We start from the raw sequence: 22,772 nt of genomic DNA on the forward strand, positions 1-22,772 counted from the left end.
TGGGGTTAATAGAGCCTTAGGGTTGATGTAAAGTATGAGCAGCTGTGGGCAATGGTCACTTACAGACGAATCAACGACAGGCTGGTATAGTGGCCTGAGTATTAGATGAGGCCTGGGTATAACCAGAGTTCAAATCCCCACTCACCATGAAAATCACGGGATGACCTTGGGCCAGCAATTCTCTCTCAATCTTACTGGGGTGTTCCAATGACAAAAGTGTACAGCCCTGAGGTCCTGAAGGAATGGCAGGATAAAAATGTAAAGGAAAAGTTTTGTTAACTAACATGCATGGATAACTGGAGTTGCTAGTTAACCAAATATGCCAGTTAACAAATCTTTTACCAGCATCTATCTGAGTAAATTGGCCAACAAACCCATCAATTGAACTTTGTGGTGAACCAGGTGTAGGTTAACAAAGCTCTCACTGTAAGTAAATAAATAAATTACTGCTATGCTACTTTCTCTCCAAGATGTAGAATCCTAGTCTAAAGCATTATACATTCAGACATGTGGAATATAAACCTTTTCTTTTTAAAAAAAATACACAGCTGTACAAATTTTAGAAGAGTGTAGGAAGGGCATTCAGGAACATCTTTACAGCAGGTGAATGAGATTTGGACTGAGATTCCATTCTTCCTTTTTTCCAGTTACTTAGGCTAGATATGAATAGAAGGGTGAGAGCTAAAGATTGTAAGTGAGCCAGGCTGGCAGATCCAAGATTGGCCTGGGATGTGGTGTGCTATATTATTATTGTCTTTTTCTTGTTTGATTATTAAATTGTGGTTTTTATGCCTTTTTTTAACCTTTTGTTTTGTTATTAAATTGGATTTTGTAAGCTGAGCTGAGTCCCTTGGAAGTAAAGTGGAATATTAAATACTGAGATAATATTGCAGACAACACTAATAGGACTTCACATTTATTTATTTATTTATAAATTAAACTTTCAGACCACCCTCCCCTGCATGCACAAGGCTCCAGGTGGTGAACACCAATAAAACACATTCATAGCTTAATAAAACAATTCAGAATAGTAAAATAATACACAGTTAAGACATTTCCAGATGGCGCTAAGAACTTCAGATTGCATAACTGCCTTGTGGTGTGTGTGTGAAAAACAGGGCAGGGGAGTGTCAGGTGAGGTGGAACCTATTGCTGTCTTCAACCAAAAGCCTGGCAGAACATCTTTGCTTTGCAAGCCCTATGGAACTGTATTCAGTCACACAGGGCTCAGATATTATTTGGCAGAGAGTTCCACCATGTTAAGGACACCTGGATATCATTCGGGTTGGGGATCACCAGTAGGTTTTTCTCTGCAGAGTGTGGCGCTCTTTGGGGGGGGGGGTAGACCAGAGGAGGCAGTCTTGAAGATATGTGGGCCCCTGACCATTTAGGACCTTAAAGGTCAGTACCAGAACTTTCCCATGATAAATGTTAATGAATAATGAAACTGAAATAAAACATAACCATGTGGATGCACAAATGTTATAATTCATTTTACATTTTCAATACCATACCTTTGCCTGAACATTACAGCTGGATCCATGTTAGCAGAGGTCATTCTGATGACTTGACGAATCTCTTTGGCAATCATTCGGAGTTTCTCAAAATTTACCAAGCCATCCACCTTTGAATCATTTCCTGTACAATTAAAATATGTGCAAAAGAACCTTTAAGCGGTGCTCAATACATTTCTGTGACTGGCAGGAGATTTCTTTATATATCACAACTCTTTGTCAAATGCCAAGGGTCACAAACTCAAGCATCAGTCAAAACCACTAAAAGATGCCAGTAAGAATGCAGATGCAAGTCAAGCACAGTAAAAATGCTAATTCCACTCCTCCTGGAAGGTTATTTTGGTGGCAGCTGTCAGCAGGAGGAAATGTAACAATCTGACTATGTTTGATCTCCCAACAATAAAAGGATCATTAAATGGATAGCAAAAAGATTATCAACTCTGTTAAATAGGCAGTACTGGACCTTTATTATTTGGGGAAAATAGAATTTATTGTCACTGTAATACACTGTAGCAGAAGTCTAATCTTCAACTATTTGGGATCCAGAATTATGAACATGGTTCCTGTTAATCTGGTTCTCCTGAATCCAAATTAACGAAGTCCCTTTTCCATTTCTTACTTTGTACTTGTTTTAGAAGCTACCGCGACCAGATGAAAATGGGGATGGAATTCCTCTATTATAATATTTACATGAAGAGAAAATTTTGGCAGATGCAGCTTATTAATTGTGCAGCACAGGCTGAATCATCACCATAGTTAATTAGTAGCACAGAAGGTCCCCCCTCTTAAATTTAGTTGCTCTGGGCTGGATTACACCATGGTTTGGTGCTATGAAATCAATCCTCGACTTCTACACATGAACCCTCATGTCCATTTTCCTCAAAAGTTAGTTACAAACTACAGTATGCCACTACATACAAACTCCCAAATTATGGTTTGAGCTTGTTATGCAAACTAAATGGAAACAATTCCTTACACACACATTATAGAGAGTTGGGTTTTTAAAAATTGATTCATGTTCTGCTGAAGAGGCCAGAGTATCAAAGAGTGCCCAGATATTGCTGGCCCTTTTGGTACTGGAATATTCTGTATTATTTACCAATGGGAGAAACAAGAAAATAAATAAAAACTGAACATAGTGCCTATTTAACCCATACAAAAGTTGATGTGGTTATGTTGGCTTCCACAGTAAAGGCTGTCAAGGTAGCTGTGCAACTGAATTCAAGAACCAAATCCAAGGACAGTATATCTACTATGCTTTGTTTATTTGCTACATTTAAACAACGTGAAGCAGGAAACGGATTTTAATCAAAATAGAAAAAACCTACTGCATTCTAGAAATCAATTTAATTTGAAAGAGAATAAAGACTAAATATAGATTTTAATACAGCCTCAAAGATTATTAAACTCATCAGATGAAAAATGGAATACAATTAATTCGGCAGCAGGTTATTTTAAACATTTTAATTTCCTTGAGTACAAATACTTACAAAACCCAAGAGAAGCGATTGATCATATACTGTACTAGAAGAGGCATCCCTTACAGAAAAGGGATTTTAAAAATAAAGTATACTTTTGTCTTTCAGAGGTGTATATTTTTCATGCATAAATGCATGTATGTTGACTCAATGAATTAATCAGTTAATCAATCCAGCTGGTTCAAAATGCAGCCGCTCGGCTGTTAACTGCATGGGCAAGCATTTGGCTGCGCTGTACCAATTGCACTGGCTACCAGTTGAGTACCAGATCCACGTCAAGGTTCTGATTTTGACATTTAAAGCCTTACACAGCCTGGGACTGACATACCTATGGGACGGCCTCTCTCCATATGCGCCCCAGAGATCATTACAATCTGCTTCACATCTACTGATTATCCCTGGTCCAAAGGACGTCTGACTTGCCTCAATCAGGGCCAAGGGCCTGGCCTGGTGGAATCAGCTCCCCACAAAGATCCAGGCCCTCTCTGATTTACTACCATTTCACAGACCCTGTAAGACGGAGCTATTCCACCAGGCTTTTGGTTGAGGCAGCAGGCGTCCTATTCCATCTGTTTTAGCCTCCGTTGCTGTGATGCTATCCCATTATCACCATCCTATTGTATCCTTGGTCCATAGCTGTACTAATCTGCAGAATGTGCCCAACTGAAATTGCCATATATGGTGCATATTACTGTTTTGTGGTTTTATTGTATTGCTATATGGTTTTAATTTGTATGTTTTAATTGTGGCCTAATTTATGTTGCTATCCTCCCTGAGCCCACTTGCAGGAAAGGGTGGAATACAAGCCAACTAAAATAAATAAATAGATCAACTAAAAATCATGAGATGATGAATTAGATGTATGGATCACCCAATCCCTGTTCCTGCAGAGCTCTGAGTGATGTACAGTAAAAACTAGGTAATATTACTACCACAAATTTTAAAAAGGTCAGATGGCAAGTTCTGATTATTGCAGTTACAGACTGTTGGCCACTTCATGGGCAGGGAGGGGGAGAAGAGGGGTGAGGTGAATATAGAAAGCAGAAGATAGTAACCATTGCTGTCCTCAACCAAAAGCCTGGCAGAATATCCGCCTTACAGGCCCTATGGAATTGCATAAATTCCTGCAGGGTCCTGATGGTGTTCAGCAGACAGTTCCACCAAACTGGGGCCAGGAACAAAAAGGTCCTGGCCCTGGTCAAGAGCAGCCAGATATCTTTAGGGCTGAGGTCACCAGCAGGTTGCTGCCCATGGAGAATAATGCTCTTCTGGGGACATAATGGAGGACTAACTAACAGCACAACCCTAAACACATTTACTTGGAAGAAAATATTACTGATGTCAATGGGACTTACTTCCTTAGTAAGTGAGCTTATGACTGCAGCCTCAGATTTCTTCAAAGATTTTTTAAAATCTTAAATTTAACTCTTCTGTTACATACACAACACTGCATAATCAGAGGAAGCATGTATACTATTACATAGTATAACAATTGCTCCTTTTTGGCAGCAAATCACAGCATAGTACATACCAGTGAAGTACTAATATGCAGCTCATTAAATTGACTTGGTACTTGAGTTACCTTCATGCAGAAATGTAATATCTTTCTTGACAACAGGGAAGAGTGGAATAATTGGAGGCTGCATGCTCTGACTGCTAAGGATGTTGCGATACTTTGCCATGTTTCTTGAGGGATCAAAAAGATCTTGAAGGTCTCTAAGGTGCTTTTCATATTTGCTTGGTAACTTTTCCCATGTTCCTCTGAGTCGAGCAACTGGTGCCAGATTAAGACCACTGCAAAAGATAATATTCCCATTGTCAGCAATCTTATGGCTACTCTGCTTAATGTGAAACCATTTTTGGAATGGCATAATAGGATTATACTGCTGCATGTGCAGAAGATACTTATGCTTTTATGAAATGTAACATATTTTCCACATAATTAGAAGCAAACAGCCCTTCCCCACACCACAAAGATGATCCCTTGACTTTCTGAAAAACTTCTGCTCTTGCAAGCAAATATTGCTTAACCATGGTTAAGCAAATGTAAGCAGGCTACAACATTGTATGTTTCCTCTGCAACTCCTTTTATTTTGGAGCATAAATTTCCATCACCAACCTTAGCTGTAATTAGAGGTGAAATTAACTGTATTCGGGCACAACCAAAGTTTCCATTTAATTTAGGATACTGGGTTATGAATTATCCCCAAGTAGACTTAACATCATGGAACATTACTAGCAACTGGTATTTATCAGATTAAGGCATATGGTGAGAATTTGTGGTTCACAAAGGAAAGGAAGGTTGTATGGTCCGCTCTTGATTTGCTTAACCGTGTTTATCTATAGCATTATCCTTGCACCACCCACCCATTTATGTATGAACGTCAGCCAAAATGTAAGTTACAACTAATCATCTTGACTACTATTGCACATGTGTGACAAAAGTGTATCTATTGGAAAACGGAAAACAATTTCAATCTGGGCATCAAAATTAACTCCACAACCATGTTGTGTCAGTGATACCATACAAGGATTAATAGTGTGTTAAATATTAATGATGATTGAAAAAAAAAAACCAAAGCAAAATGCTGTAGATTAACAGCACAACCAGTATTTCAAAAGGGCGGAGTTGCAAATAGGAACTGTCCAGTTCATCCTTCTATTTAAGGGAGGTAGAAGTATCGGACTACAATAAATATCCTAACATGGTCTTTATAGCCCATAAGCAAAATACTGTGATCTGTGTGATATGAAAAAAACACTTGCTTAAGTGAATGGTTCAAACCAAACAGGGCAAAATGAAGACATATTGACGTAATACCCCATTACTACAAGTACAGGACTTTGTTTTTCTGTTTGTGTTTTGCAATATAACAAAGCGTATGAAGAGAACCATTGCATTACAAGGTCTATAAATAAAGCCAACATTTCTATCCTTTAATGTCAAAGGGCTGTTTCTATAATGCTTGATTTTTATTAAGTGTATCACAAGTAAACCAACTAACACTCAACTTTTGATAAAGCTACTATTCTCAAGTGACTGAAAATACTCTCATTAACATCATTAGGACCAATTTTGAACTAGACCTTTAATCTTGGTTTAGCCCTGTCACCAAACTGACATTCTACACTAGAATCAGAGAAACCAACTCTATGACTCTATGATTTTAGTGTAGAATGTCAGCTTAGGGTCAGGGCTAAACCAGGATTAAAGGTCTAGTGTGAAACTGGTCTAGAACTTTTCACTTCTCAGTCAATTTCAGAAACAAATTTCACCCAAATGCAAAAAGATCTAGTTGTCTGTTGTTCTATTACCTGTTAAAATGCAAATACTCTACCTTATAACAGCAAACATAGAGTTGAAGTTCTTGCACTCTCGACAATGGAGAGCAATTTTAATGAAATGTTTTACAATCTTCATCCTTTTGAGTTGGTTTGACTCTGATAAAATTTCTGTGGCAACCCAAAATGTCTCTTGATTAATCACATCCTCAAACTGTTTCAGGTTAGCATTTCCTGTTTTAGATTCAAGTTTAAATAGATCATCAATGTATTCAGTAGGCTCAATGTTCCGAAATAATTCAAAATCTCTCATTGATAACTGAGTAGCCACCTCAATGGTACTCAGTTGTAGAAGGGATATCTGGCTTTCTCGAAGCAGTTCTTGAGCATCTTCATCTGAGCACAGAGTCTCTGTCTCCATATTATTTTTCAGATAATATCTAAAAGCACAATTAGAAACAAACATTAAATGCCTTTTAGAATCCTTTCACAGAGGGGAAACTAGCTGGTTAACAGGAAACAGAATTCCGATTCAGCTGTACGTAAGACTAAAGCAGGGTTGTCAAACAGGTGGCCCCTGCAGGATGGATCCGGCCCCCTGCAGGCTCAGATCTGGCCCGCAACCCCCCCCCCCCCCCTGCACCTCTCAGAGTGCTCGAGAGGGATAGGTTCGCTGGGCTTCCTTCCTTCTTCTGCAGCCTGGGCAGACTGCAGAAGGAGGACAATCTCTTCCCCCTTCCCTGCGCCTCTCAGAGCACCAAAGAAGTGTGGGATAGTTTGTTTCGTTCCTCCTTCTGCAGCATACCCAGCTCTAACCACTCCCTGTGCCTCTCACAGTGCCCAAGAGATTCAAGAGGCATGGGCTGGCTGGGCCAGTTTGGTGTCGGAGAGCCAGTTTGGTGTAGTGGTTAAGTGGGTGGACTCTTATCTGGGAGAACCGGGTTTGATTCCCCACTCCTCCACTGGCACCTGCTGGAATGGCCTTGGGTCAGCCATAGCTCTGGCAGAGGTTGTCCTTGAAAGGGCAGCTGCTGTGAGAGCCCTCTCCAGCCCCACCCACCTCACAGGGTGTCTGTTGTGGAGGAGGAAGGTAAAGGAGATTGTGAGCCGCTCTGAGACTCTTCGGAGTGGAGAGCGGGATATAAATCCAATATCATCTTCTTCTTCTCTCCTCCTTCTGCAGCCTGTCAAGTGTTTCAGGTTTTGTGAATTTTAGATACTTTATTGCACTGGATGCAATACTGGTCTTTGTTATCTCATTAGAACCACTTAGCTTTTATTTCATTACTCTTTATTTTAAAATTATAACAAATCATACTTACCTCCCATTGAGTTGAATTCTGTCTGCTAACTTTGAGAACTGATCAGGAAGCCTTCTCTGCTTGATGACTCCTTCAGGACTCACAGAAACTTCACACAGAGAATAGGTGTCCGGCGCTCCTGACAGATTGAATTCCTGCACTGCATGTTTTACAACTTCTTTTGCTGTAGTGTCTTTGCTGATGATAATGTAGCAGCTCTGTTGATCTGCTTTGAAAACTCTTATAACCTGATCCGGAATATCTACATCAGAAAACACATTTTAAATCATAGGTAAAAATAATTGATAAAATCATATCAACTGCTTTGCATTATTAATACATATTGATTTTCTGTTGCTTATAGGCAAACAATTTATCACTATAAAAGAATGTTTCATACAACCTTCTATAATTCTTTGGCTGAAGCAAAGGTACTATATACCATTTCATTGTTTAAAGCATCTCTGACAACTCTCTTTTATATTCTATAGACCTCATTTCTAAAGGTTTTGATGTTTCTTATGCCACTAAGAGGCAACTCTTTGTTCTATACTTTCAATGATATTGTACAAAAAGTTAAGAAATAACTGCACTTGATGATTGATGTGGATGATGACCAAGAAATACATGCTTCATGAACCAATGGAGTTTTCAAGCTTCAAATGTAATTTTTGGCTTCATTTTTTATGAATACATTTTTTTTAGTGGTAATACTACATAGATTTTCCTAGTTTGGAAAATGTAATAGAGAACAGTCCCATACAGTTTAAACGACCATAGGCTTATTTCCTTCTTACAAAGAACCCTCTTCAATACCAACAAAATGAAGCAAAATACCAAAAATATAGAATTGCTTTTTCAGAAATCATGGATCTGTACGTGACTCCATTAGGGGTGTACGAAAAAACCCCTGGTATTTTTAGGGTTCATATATTGAATCCCCCAAATATCAATACTGCCTGATATTCCTGAATCCAAATACTTGGTATGGCATTCAGTTTTGGGAAATATTTGAGAAACCTGATTTTTTTTTTTGCTCCATTATACCCTATGGGGACCACAGAGAATTGAAAAGGCATTTAAAGGAATCACAGTCCTTTAAAATGCCTTTTCAAAGATGCAAGTCTCCACAGCTGGGAGAACTCTGAAGGTGTTTAAAGATCTCACAGTCTCTTTAAACACCTTCCAGGTGAACTCACCACAGCTCAGCTGGGAATGGTTCCTCTTGCAGCTTAATATAAGTGATATATATTGGTGTAAAGTGTAATATATTGGTGTAAACCAAGTTGCAAAAGGAGCCAGCTGAAGATCAGCCAGGTTGGCATGAGCTGAGAGCTCTGAGTCACCCTGGCCAATGCTGGGCTAGCTCCTATGAAGCTTGGTTTATATTGTGCTGCAAGAGGAGCTAGCCCCAGCCAAGCTACAGTGAGTTCACCCAAAGGCATTTAAAGGGACTGCAAGGCCTTTAAATGCCTTTAAGGTCATCTATCTGGTGGTTCCAGAAATCCCAAATATTTTGGGGATTTTCAGGGCTTGGCCATTTCAGATAGATGTCCAATATCCAAAGTGAATCAATAACTGAAAAATACCAATAAGGTATTTTCTGGGTATTTTTTCGGCTTGGATTCAGCCAACCACACACCCCTAGACTCCATGTAAAAAAAGATTTCCAGATACAGTATTCAAACATATAGTCAAAACTCACGGCATTTTCCTTTTCATCTGTTCTATTTAAGACTCATGTGTCTCTTTGATTCAGTAGATTTGCAAGAACAACAGTTCTCTTTACAAGAAAAAACATTGAAACAAGGTAATCCACATTTGCAATCTAAAGTGGCGCAGTCTGGGAACAACCCCGTGCTTTCTCCACATGTCTGAATCAAGTCTGAGTTAAAACAAGATTATTAGTTCTCAACCTCGGCATTCAAATCTAAAAAGAACCAGCCTTACAAATCCATTCTACTACCCCAATGAAGATGGAAGGGAAAAGATCAGCAAGATACTAAAAATTTATATCAGTCAACATATAAGCATTTTTTCTATCCTATTGTAACATAGCAAGTTCAGAAATGTCTCCTACTTAGCACCAAGGCTATGAACAACTAGAAACTTTGATTGTTATAATCTCAACATTCCTACCAGACAAAGAATAATCATGTATATTCTCAGATGGGGAGCCATGCTGGTCTGAAGCAACAGAACAAAATCTGAGTCCAGTGCCACATTTAAGACCGACAAAACTTTATTCTAGATATAACCTTTCATGCGCACACACAAACTTCTTCAGATACACTGAAATGGAAGTTTCCAGTCCACAGACATAGGTAGAAGGTAAACAGCAAATCAGCATACAACATAATGAAGATATTTAACAGATGCAAGGACCAAACAGGAATAATGTTTAATTTATATGGTCACCATTTGTTTGGATTTAATTTTGGGGGGCGGGGGGGGACATAGTGAAGCAAATAAACACATCAACATTGGAGATGGATGTTTAAATGTACCCTTCTTAATTGTGGGATGCTGAGAATAATTAACTGAGACCCTGTTGTTATACTCCATCAATTCCTATTTGGTCCCTTAATCTGTTAAACATCTTCATTATGTTGTATGCTAACTTGCTGTTCACCCTCTACCTATATGTATGAACTGGTAACTTCCATTTCAATCAGGTGGGCAATCATGTTGGTCTGAACCAATAGAACAAAGTCCAGTGGCACCTTTAAGACCAAAAAGTTTTATTCAAGGAATGAGCTTTTGTGTGCACGCACACTTCCTCAAATACATAGAAATGGAAGGTAGCAGTTGTCTTCCATTTCTATGTATCTGAGGAAGTGTGAGTGCAACACATGAAAGCTGATAGCTTGAATAAAACTTTATATATCTTAAAGGTGCCACTGGACTCTAACTTTGTTCTCTTCCATTTCAGTGTATCTGATGAAGTACATGTGCACATGAAAGCTTATACCTTGAATAAAACTTCATTGGTCTTAAAGGTGCCAAGTGGACTCAAATTTTGTTTATGTGTATTCTCATACACAAGAATGAATCCAAGGAGTTTTGAAATATGGCCCACAACCTCCTGTAAAATATATCACCTAGAATGCCAAACCCAACTGATGTGAGCCTCAGCAGCAAGGTAAATATGGCTAGCAATGGAGAACTTCATTAAAGTAAGCAGTCATGATCTTATGTTGTTGAAGGCTTTCAAGGCTGGAGTTCATTGGTTGTTGTAGATTTTCCAGGCTGTATGGCTGTGATCTTGGCATTGTGAGACCTGACATTTCACCAGCAACTGTGACTGGCATCCTCAGAGATATAACCCAGAAAACTGGAGTTCTCTCTGGGTCAAACTGAGAAGAAGATGGTAAGCTGGTAATTTATATCTACTCAGGAAGGTGGGGTAGGACTGAGTTATTATCTTGTAGGAGCTTCCCAGGCTGTGACATGCCAGGCGGGACCACACAATGTAGCATCCAGACAAGAATAAAAGTAAATGAAAGTCACTGCAGACTTGGCCAACCTGAAAAATCAGTAGTGGTTGAACATAGCCTAATTCAAACAGAACACAGTATCTTATTCCAAGATACTGTATTGCTGGACAACACATCCAATTACCATATCATATTACACAGGGAAGCCGTTGAGATTCATAAACATAAACACAGTTTCAACAGGAAGAGAGTTTAAAAATGAATAGGGCATGGTTTCCACTCCTGAAAAACACAAAATGCTTACAACAGCACTACAGATAAGATTAGAATTCCAATAGCCAATCCATAAATAAAAGAACCTCTTCAGGAAAGCTCCTCCAGTAGCATGTCACAGCCTGGAAAGCTCCTACAAGATAATAACTCAGCTCTACCCTACCTTCCTGAGTAGATATAAATTACCTGCCTACCATTTTCTTCTCACTTTGACCCAGAAAGAACTCCAGTTTTCTAGGTTATACCTCTGAGGATGCCAGTCACAACTGCTAGCAAAACGTCAGGTCTCACAATACCAAGACCACGGCCATACAGCCCGGAAAATCTACAATTAGTCATGATCTTTATTCTAACCTATTAGTTTTTCTTGCACACCTCTTTGTTCTATGCTAAATCACGCCCTCTTTGTTATATATGTATTGTAAAAAAGTGACTATAATGACTACTGGGTAAATATTTTATAGGTAAATGTCATTATTCATATTTAGAAATGAAGGAGGCAGTCATCTCTAACCCTCAAAAGAGCAATAATTTATTGAATATGTTAGTTTATACATTAAAAGCAACTAAAGAACTATTATAAAGTCTGACTCATTTAAAGTCTGATTCATTTAAACCAGACATTTGACTGAAAAATACTTTGATAAATGGGATCCATCTATTAAAGATTGAATATGAGGATGACATTAAATGCTTAAAACAGGTTTTTCAATTTTTTTAGTATGTCTGAAAACACAATACATGAAATATAATGAATACCAGGTTACACCAGTGATTGGAATACTTACAGTAAAAACCAACTGCTGCAGGATGACAAAGTGGAGAGGGAAAAAAAAGTCAGGATCCAGATGTTACATAGGCATATAGTAAAAAATTATGAAAAATACCTTTGATTTGTCTCATATTAAAAATAGTAAATAAGAATGCTTATTGCTTCTATTTGAAAGAAAGAAGTCAGTGAAAAGATATCTGAAAAGACATCTAAACTGAAACTGCTAAATAAGCTGTTGCATAAACATAACCTTATACTACAAGGTAGTAAACGAAATGAATAATTAAGCTACAATACAAACAAACCATACAATCACACAAGTCACTTTTATCATGTTTCTGGCCCGTTTGGCTTATTGGAAAGAGGAGAAACAATATGATGACACATTCTGAAAGTGTCAGGGGACTAATATAGTAATAAGGAGGGGTTGTTTAGGTTAAAGGTCACTGAGGATCAAGAACAAATGGCTGGATACAAATTAATCATTAGACAATTTAGATGGTAGTTCAGAAGGAAGTTACAAATATTTAGAAGAACAAAATTATGGAAGAGTTGCAAAAGTAGTCACAATTGCAGAAATCATTGGATATTTGTAAAGTAATTTTGACAGAAATAGTTGATGGGTGCTATTTAGTAGTACCTAACTAGTTTTTACAACAAATTTTCTCTCTATCCATATACCTGGAAAGTGTTATTAGAATAAACAGATCCGCAGATTTGATTTCAATAGGATTCAATACGCTTAGACTGGAGTACCTGCATATGATTGTACTGTAAATCATTTATACAGTACTTATAATACATAAAATAATTTATAATTTATTGCTGGTGGACCTTCCACACAAGGCAGTTAACAATGTGAATGTCTGGGGAGAGACTGCAGAAAGTTCAGTGGGCGGGGTGTCTCTGAAGGTTCTCTCCCTGCCCCATTTTTCTGATGGAAAAAATGGAAATGTTGTAGAACACAGAAGTGGGGGAGGGGGAGAAAGCCTATGAAATATTTTCTAAGATAAGGCTTTACTGACCCAGAATGTATAATGTGAAGATTTTAGTGAGAAAATCTACAGCAGGGGTCCCCAACCTTTTTTTAGCTGGTGGGCATTTTTGGATTTCTGATGCAGTGGCACAGAATGACTGTCATGGGAAGCTGAGCCAACCATAAAATGGCCACCTCAGGTGGTGGAGGGCAAGACTCTCTCTCACACACACACAGTTCAAATTAATGAATAAGAGGAGTAACTTAAAAAAAAAACACTAGACAAGACGCAATAGAATAAAACAATGTTATAGAGGCAGCTGCTGCTAAAACAATATTATTTTAATCTGCAAAGCCAATCAGAAGACCTGCTGAGCAAGAATTCCCACCCAGCCACATCCACTTGCTAAAAATATTTGACATAATTCAGAAAGGTGCTGGTAGGCACCATATTGGGGACTCCTGATCTACTGCCTATCTGGCTCCATTGCATGGATATTCAAATCTGCATGTCAGGGGCCAAGTCCAGCACTAGATATAATTACTGCATATGCTATAGACCTAGAGCTAAACGGACTAAACTGAGGCTGTCATGTTTTGTTCATATTATGAGAACACAAGAGCCACTGGAAAAGACAATAATGCTAGGAAAAGTGAAAACAGAAAAAAAAAGAGAAAGACCCAACACAAGATGAATTTACTCAATGCAAGCCCTCAGTTTGCAAGACTTAACAATAGGATGTTTTGGAAGTCATTAGTTCATAGGGTCACTGTAGGTTGGAAGCAATTTGACGGCACCTAACACACACATGCTCACACAATAGTGCTATAAACAATGGATGTTCTGATGTATTAAATTGTCATCTTAAATTGTCTAGAATGTTAACACTGTAAGATGTGTTAAGTGTTGTATTCAAGGAATAAAGAGGCATATAAATATGCTAAATATACAAATAGAACTGATAATTTGTTTGGGGAGGATTGCTGGTCTATCTAGGTTTTTGACAACAACTCACAAGATGGCTCAATTTATGGCCCACTTTCTCAGATCCAGGTGCTGGACAAAAGAGTCTTGATATTCAGCTTACCATTGAGGCATTGTGCCGATATAGCTGAGGTGTGGTGTTCCACTCAGTAGAATGATAGAGTGGCTTCCTGTTGCCTGTTCATATGGATTTTTGCCTTGGTGTTGTCAATTAGTGAGAAGACATGTCTGCCTTCTAACAGGTGTAAAAAGACAAGATTGGCTAGCTTTATTGCTTTGAGTTTCTGCAGTGTTGTGACTTGGACCTTGACCATTTGACTTGGGCTAGGAAGATGAGCCAAAGCCCTTCTCAACCCACTGGTTTGATATCTGTGATTATTTCAATTGGTTCTGGGCCCTCAATGGTCTGCCCACCAACAGGTTCCAGATTTAGAGCCACCAGTGAGGGGAGTGTCAGGTTTCCTGAAGTGTAGTACTACCTGGTTATACTATCCTGAAACTGAAGTAGGAATCACTGGAGAGCATGGGAGTGGGGGTGGGCCCGCCTATATAAGCAATCATGAGACTTTAGATCTTCACATGTCATCAGGTCTCCTGCATACTTTTTTAATAAATGTGGTTTCCTTGGTGAAAACTTAAAGCTCTTCTACACTAAGACACCATTGATCCATCAAGGTCAGTATTGCCAACTTTGATTGGCAGTACCTCTTCTGGGTCTTAGTTAGAAACCATTTGCATCACCTACTATATAACTGAAGGAAAGGCTGCTCACTGAGATCTCATGTGGTGCCAGATGCCTGCCAGATGGAGAGGCAGCTGTTGTGAATGAGCTAGAGCACCTAACTTGTGTAGTGTGGGCAGCAGAGTTCAGGGGTTGGCAAGAATGAAGACGGTAAATGTAAGCTCCACCTATGAAGGATGCCCCTTTCCTTGCATTCATAGGGCCTGCCCCCTCTGCTGTTTCTTGGGTAAGTCTTTGTGGGCGTCTCCATGATTTTACATCATTAATGGCTGAAAGGAGCCATGTGATGGGTGAAAGAATCTTCTTTTAATAGGCTTTTTTGTTAACATCCTTTTTGTTTTCCAAGTATGCGTTCGAAACGGTGACTGGGCAAATGGAGCTTTGCAAAGTGCTACTTCTGCAGATCAGTCAAGGCATGTACCTAGGATCCACCTTCCACTAGAAACAGAAACAGTCTACAAAGCCTTCCATCACAAATCCTGCCTTTGGAGTGGATGGGAGGACTAACCCACAAAAGGGTAGTCTCTTTCACTGATAAAAAGAAATAAGCTGTTACCTTTACAAGTCGTTAACCGTGCAGGTCACTTTACTGAACTTGTTGGCATGATTAAGTAAACATGCAACCATATTAAATTTCCAAAAGCACGCTGCAAAAGGGCAACGGTTTATACAGTATTTGTTTTATTAAAACAGCAACGACAGAGTCTTCAGAGAAAACAGGACATTTTTAAAGATATGAATTGGAGAAATATATATATGTATATCAAATATATATCAAAATATATATATTTTACCTGATGGATTAGAGAAATCCAACATGCTGGTTGTAGGCTGCAAGAGGTCTGGACTGCTGGATGACAGTGTGCCGGGAATAGGCATAATTGCCACACTGTGTCTGCACTGTCTGGTGCCTACAATACTGTCGTCCTGTGACTGGCTTACATTTCCATCACTGTAAAAGAAATTTCAAAAGTTCCTTGTATTTAGACAGTACAGAAATGCTGCTGCTATATGCACATCAGGGAAGGTAAGTGGCAACATTTACTAACATTAGAAACATTAAAATTTGAATATAGTTTATTTCTTTTCCTTTTGTTGCTTACATGCTGCTACGTCTGTGACCTTTTGGAGTAAAACGGTGCTTTGCTGACAACAGCTCCCTCTGCTTTGCTTTGGATGCTTATTTGATTAGTACACAGGCATTGAAGGTATTTAGAGCACCGTCTAGTTACTACTGTACCGATCAGACCAGTTTGTTTTCCTGAGAAATGTCAACAAAGACTTGAGGAGTGTACGTGCCAGATTCTGCACTTGGGCACTGAGCCCTTTAATTCATACAACTGTCAATACCTCTCTAATGGAAAGGATCTTTCAAAAACTATTGTTAAATACCTATGCAAGGACTCTTAATGAAATCTTTGAGGAGGGTTCTACCAGCATGCTGATACGCTACATTAAGCAGGTTTCTGTTTGTCACTGTCTCCATCATGAACCAGTGAACCAGCATGATGTAACAGTTAGTGTCAGACTAGAATCTAGGAGATTCAGGTTTGAATCCCCACAATGACATGGGAGGTTGTTGGGTAACCTTGGACCAGTCACACACATTCCGCCTAATCTGCCTCACAGGGTAGTTACGAAGATAAAACAGAGACAAGCAGAATGATCAAAGCCATTTTTGGTACCAACTGGAGAGAAAATGAAATGACATTGTGCACTGGTCAAAATGCTTTAGACCAGGGTGTCAAACATGGTCTAGGGGCTGAATCAGGCCCCCAGAGGGCTCCTATCAGGCCCCTGAGCACCTGGCTGTCATCTGATTCCTTCTCCCTTACTATTGCTTTCTTCTACATAATAGCTTCCTTTGCTAGGCTTGCTCAATTGCACCAGAGCTACAGAGCAAAACCTCTATTTTCTCCATTGGCTTAGGCTCCTCCTTTGGGGAGAAAGTGAGGGGCAGAGCTTGCTTTGCCAGGCTCTTTCAATCGCACAGCACAGCTACATCTCTTCCTTCTATTGGCTGAGGCTCCTCTCCCTCCTGGTCCCTTGGGGAAGGAAGGAAAGGGCCAGAGCTTCCTTTGCCCAGTTCCTTGGATCCCATGGGAGAAATACAAAGAAAGCACCTTTAAGACAGAGTGCTAATGTTTTAAGCATGTTTTAAATTTTAAAAAGCACTTTTATTGTGTTTGTGTCCTTTATAAAGTTTATATCTCTGCTACCTAATCTTAAATAGGTACACATATGGCCCAGCCCGACAAGGTCTCATTTATGTCAGATCTGATCCTCGTAACAAATGAGTTTGACACCCCTGCTTTAAAGAAATAAATAGAAACTGAAGTCAGATAAGATAAAGATGATGATGCTTAGAAAGGCTGCTGCATTAAATGGGATTGTCTTTCCTACCATTGATTAAGTTTAACTTCTACTGAAAGACTCTGCTAAGAGCTGACTGGCTGGATCTTGGCCTCCTCTGGCAGCAAAAATGTTTTTGTCAGCCTCATATATGTTACACAGGGGCTGTTCTTATAGATGATCCAGGAATAGGGGCATGCACTCAGTATAAACTGAGCCAAAAAATAACCAATAAATACCTTATCAGTGTTTATCAGGTCTTTTCTTGGCTGGATACCAAGTGGGCTACTGATTCAGCTATCTGAAAATGGTCGCCCTGAAAAATCTTGAAACTATTTGGGATTTTTCGGGACTGCTGGATAGCCACAGTTAAAGGACATTTAAAGGGCTCTCAGTACTGATCATGGGGACCCTGCGTGGTGGCGGCCACAAGTATAGCCACCTTCAAGAGGGGTTTAGATAAAAATATGGAGCACAGATCCATCAGTGGGTATTAGCCACAGTGTATGTGTGTATATAAAAAATTTTTTGCCACTGTGTGACACAGAGTGTTGGACTTGATGGGCCGTTGGCCTGATCCAACATGGCTTCTCTTATGTTCTTATGACATGCACCGCTGCATTCTAGAACATTTGAAGCTTCCTGGTCAGTCTCAAGGGTAGTCTAATTTGGAGGTGACGGTTGCATGGATTACTGACCTGGAGTATCTGGAAAAACACCAGCCTGGTTACATTTGTGATCTGGGCCTCCACTGATAAGGAGGCATCCAGAATCACACCCAGGCTCTTGACAGTGCCAGTGTTAAGGACACACTATCTGCAGCTGGGAGTTGGCACCCCAACCCCAAATCTCCCCGCCCAGCCACCTCCATTTTAGCTGGATTCAGTTTCAACCATCCCACCATGGCCTCCAGTCCCTCAGCCCAAACAGTTGGGGAGGTATCCAGTCGGCCACCCATCAACAGATTTAGCTGGGTGTCATCAGCATCATTTGTTAGAAAATAATGTGTACAAGGCCAGATGCATTTATGCACCACATTTTCAGATATGGTTGCTTAGATTTACTTATTTTAAACAAAATTACTGCAGGATACAGCATGACAAAAACTATGTCCTTCAATAACAGCTCTGGGAAACTACTGATCCCTAAGAAAAGGAGCCAAACCAGGGCTTTTTTTGAGCAGGAACACACAGGAAGGCAATTCCAGCAGGCTTGGTGCCAAGGGGTGTGGCTTAATATGCAAATGAGCTCCTGCTGAGTTTGTTCTACAAAAAAGCCCTGTGTGAAAAATGGTGATGTCAGGGGGTATAGCATAATATGCAAATGAGTTCCTGCTGGGCTTTTTCTTCAAGAAAAGCCCTGAACCAAACTTAGTGTAAATAATATAATGTGCTACGAGGAGAAAATACAAACAGAAAACCAGTTTCCAGTGCAAGATTTCCATGCAGTTTCCTTTCCTCCTTCCCATTCACTTAGCCATAATCCATAAGAAAGCAAAGGAAGCAACTGAAGTCACACAGAAACAACAAAGGCCAATCATTCTCAGACCTATGTGAAATAAGCTATAGGTACTACCATAATGAAAAAATGTAGTCTAAGTGTAGCTTTTGGAGCTGTGTGCACTCTCTCTCCATAATTTCTGCCAGTTGCCTAGTAGTACTTCTGCGCTGAACTGCATTGGTCCTATATAAAATTGAAGCATTTTTCTGTTAACAGGTATCATTATTAACCAGTCCTATATAAAATTGAAGCATTTTTCTGTTAACAGGTATCATTATTAACCAGTAATGATAATAAAGCATGTGACTGATAAAAACCAGATAGGTAAAAAAAACAAAACACTGGCGTAATACTGGTATATTTAATACTAGGCAGGGCTGCTCAGAATGATCATTAGGCAACCAAAATACAGCAAACTCCTCAATGCTACATAATGTGACAAAGTTAGGTCCAGCTATTCCAGGTATTGCTAGATTATTGATAGATTTAGCCGGGCACCATTCAGTCAACAAGAGGAAACATAAGATATGTTAGATATAAACCTTTGGACCTGAGTTAGAGGGAACAAGTAATGAAAATTGTTTGGATTAATGTTGGAAGAAAATGTTGGAAGAAAACAGGGCTAATGACATCCAGATAAATAGAAAGAGACTCTACAATAAACTAAATAAGAGAGTACTGTATATTAAAAAAGAGAAGGAGAACATGAAGATTATTTGGCAATATCAGCAAAAAAGCAATAATTGTTTTAAGGACAACTCCAAAAGTACTCTGATATATGCAAATGTATATTCTAGCTACAGTGCAGAAGAATGGAAAAGGTGTTTGTGGGGCTGTCCTTGAAATGAAAGGAGAAATCCTTTATCCTTCACGGATAAACTCTGGACTCACGGGAAACTCTGGACTGGGCTACATGCATTATGGTTCCAAACTGAATTATGAAGAACAATCCACTTTCATACTTGCAAAGTAAGATCATAAAGGAGAGGGCCAGCTCTTTGTTCTGCTCCAAAGTTCAGAAGGCACATGAGGCAGGGAACCCAGGTTTTGGAACACTGCGCTTCATACAGTGTCTTTCTTCTCAATCTGTATAACACTTTTTAGTCATTTATGCTACTGTTTTGTTTTATGCTGCTGATATTCTTCTTGTTGTGTTGTTTGTGTCTGTTCTTTTGTGTTTTTGTAGAGGGTTTTGTGTTTGTGTTTTTTAAAGTTTTTAAAACTGTGTTGCTATCATTTTAAAAATACAAGTTTATTTGAACATATACACATATGGACATATGGAGCTGCCTTATACTGAATCAGACCCTCGGTCCATCAAAGTCAGTATTGTCTACTCAGAGCGGCAATGGCTCTCCAAGGTCTCAAGCTGAGGTTTTTCACGCCTATTTGCTTGGACTCTCTTTAGTTGGAGATGCCAGGAATTGAACCTGGGACCTTCTGCTTACCAAGCAGATGCTCTACCATGAGCCACCATCCCTTCCCAATTTGGTATTATTATCCTAAATAAAATGTTTTAATAAAAGAACTGAAACACATGCTTCATGCCTTCCATGGTGTGTGAAGGTGCAAAAATTGTTTCGTATCAGACAGATGATTTTTTAATCTAGTTTAGTCTATAAGCTTTTTGAACTTAGTATTACATCATTCTGGAAGCAACCTCATAAATGTCATGATTATCTCAGAAAAATTACAGATAGTTACTCAGTGGAAACTAACAACTATATGATGGTAAGAGCCATGCAGAGATTACACTTAATTATAAATACCATATAAAAAGATTGAAAGGGAAGGGTCTTCCCACAGCAGTCTCATGTGATCTAAAAAAAGGAATTGTCAGAGGTCAAGGGACCGTCATGGACCAAAAGCCATAGAGAGGAATCAGGTGCAATTTGCCTGTCTTTTCCATATCTGTTAACAGGGTTTCTACAGATGGAAAGGCATTTTCACTCAGTTCTCTTCTTCACTGCAGCCTTCCTCGTTTCACATCTTTTTGTCCATGAGGTTCTTTTTGCAATGCTCGCACAAGGGGATGATATTGGAAAGAAGACCCACTTCTGAAAGTAGTCCAGGGTTTCCAACTCAACAAAAGTAGTCTAATACTCTAATTCAGATCTGATAAAAACCATGCAGCAGTCGAATACTACACCTTACCTGAATAATTTTGGAGGTAAGATACTGAATCGTGTCTTATCTAAAATTTTCTTGATTCTGTTTCTCCCACCGGACACAGTATTTGCTTTCATTTTCTTGCTTCCTTTCTCACGTGGAAACATCTGTTCTACATCCCCAGGAATATCTGGGATAGAATAGCGATTATTTTTCTTTTCTGCAATTTTGGGAATATGTGGGACTCCATTCTTCTCCTGGCCAATCCTGCTAAGCAGTTCTTTGAACACTGTAAAAAGAAAATCAGATTACTGAAAGTTCCAAAACTATTTTTAAAACCCTATAAACCTTAAAAGTAAATTTTAAATAAGTAGAATGTTATGACATCTTTGCTTTGAAGGATTTAAATTTGCAGCCAGTATGAAAATGTTTCACACTGTTACTTCAAGAAATGAGATTTTTACAGCAACAAAGGGCAAACAGCTGAGAGTACTAGTTATATTGGTGATGGTTTGGTATATAGGTTTCAGGTTTGGGCTGTCCACTGAGCTTGACTGCTTTGCTGCTCGCCATTGCTTGATCATCCGACTACTTTATAAAGGCAAGGCTGGTTTTGTGTGCACAACAATCTGCACAACCAAGTTCAATTTATTTTAGACACTGTTCAATATAATCTTAATCTAATATCTGTTCAAATCCATCACTTTCAATACTGTCTAGAATCCAAAGACATCTGTACACAAACAGTTGAGAATACTACCTTTCTTCATTCTGGAGACTGTTCCTTGTACCTCATGGACTCTAAAGCATTCTCAAAAAGCATTCTCTAAAGCATTTCGGGGATGGTGCATGGAAGATTACACACAGCCCTTTGGATTCCAACCCCTATGTCCAAATATTGGCTATAGTTGTGTGTAAAACAATAAAAGCAAACTCAGGAAACACTAAGCAACTTCAAACTTTCAAACTTTCCAAGTCTCTACAGCTGTACATATATCTATTTGTACATCTGTACTTGAGAGTCAACATGGTGTAGTGGTTAGAGTGTCAGTCTACGATTTGGGGGACCCAGGTTCAATCCTCAATCCATCATGGAAACTTGCTTGGTGACCTTGACCTAGTCACATATTCTCAACCTAACCTACATCACAGGGTTATTGCAAGGGGAGGGGAGGTGAACAATGTAAGCTGCTTTAGTCTCCACTGGAGAAAAAGATGGAGTCTAAATGAATAAATACATAAATTAAAACAGCATTTTAGTCTTATAATGTGTAAGACTTTGCTTTCCTCCTACTGTAACTACTATAAAAGAAGTGCTAATTACTCATATTTCTATCTCACCAACAAACCGCTCAATCTAGCCGCAAACTGCCAACCAAATTATACTGAATGACATATATGATACTTGCAGCTTTGTATTATATCTCTACATCTGCAAAGGTATTCAAATGAAATTAAAATATGGCTCAAAGGGCTGGATGGCATCTTTGATAATGCATCATAATCATCAGAATTTTTTAAAAATGAGATCAGCAAATAAAGTCCATTTCAAAACCTGGCAGATAAAATAGTTAAACTGTATAAATGGCAGATAAGATAAACACTTGAAGCAACAAAAAACAACCAACAGTGAACAACTTAAAAGTTTATCCACAAAGGTGTGCATATCTTCAAATATAAGCTTAAAGAGAGCCAACAACTGGTATAAGTGCTCTGTGTATCATTCAATGAATACTCAGTTACAATTCCATTTGAATTTTGCCTGTGCAACATTTGTTATGTGATGACATGGGTCTGTGACACTTTTTTGATACAAAAGATCTAAAAAAGCAATAAAAACACTAATATTCATTTCCTACAACAATCATAGCGATAACACCAGGCGCTCCTGCTTCACTGAGACTAGCTAATCTTTTATGTGTACTCATATAGATTTTATAGGTGGCCTACAGAATGAATCTCTAATGCAGTTTACCCTATGGTGTACAGCTTCCAGATAGCCTTATATTAGTCATCATTTAGTGTGCCACACTAAAGTAGACAAACGCCAC

At 39.0% G+C, this 22,772-nt stretch overlaps 1 protein-coding gene across 7 annotated transcripts in view; it reads right to left on the reverse strand.

The window, feature by feature from the left end:
• The window catches only part of RAPGEF6 (Rap guanine nucleotide exchange factor 6), a 230,347-nt gene that overhangs the window by 35,937 nt on the left and 171,638 nt on the right, over positions 1–22,772 (reverse strand). For 4 of the 7 annotated variants that reach the window (XM_060240482.1, XM_060240485.1, XM_060240487.1 and 1 more), the window contains 7 exons: positions 20,767–21,010; positions 15,555–15,712; positions 12,074–12,088; positions 7,597–7,837; positions 6,331–6,714; positions 4,575–4,786; positions 1,515–1,638 (listed from right to left, as the gene is read on the reverse strand). In XM_060240482.1, the coding sequence (XP_060096465.1) occupies positions 1,515–1,638; positions 4,575–4,786; positions 6,331–6,714; positions 7,597–7,837; positions 12,074–12,088; positions 15,555–15,712; positions 20,767–21,010 (1,378 nt within the window). The remainder of the gene's footprint in view (positions 1–1,514; positions 1,639–4,574; positions 4,787–6,330; positions 6,715–7,596; positions 7,838–12,073; positions 12,089–15,554; positions 15,713–20,766; positions 21,011–22,772) is intronic. The other 3 variants (XM_060240486.1, XM_060240489.1, XM_060240484.1) reach the window with 1 other exon arrangement.

Source organism: Heteronotia binoei, chromosome 5 (assembly GCF_032191835.1).
Source record: "Heteronotia binoei isolate CCM8104 ecotype False Entrance Well chromosome 5, APGP_CSIRO_Hbin_v1, whole genome shotgun sequence".
Taxonomy (NCBI): domain Eukaryota; kingdom Metazoa; phylum Chordata; class Lepidosauria; order Squamata; family Gekkonidae; genus Heteronotia; species Heteronotia binoei.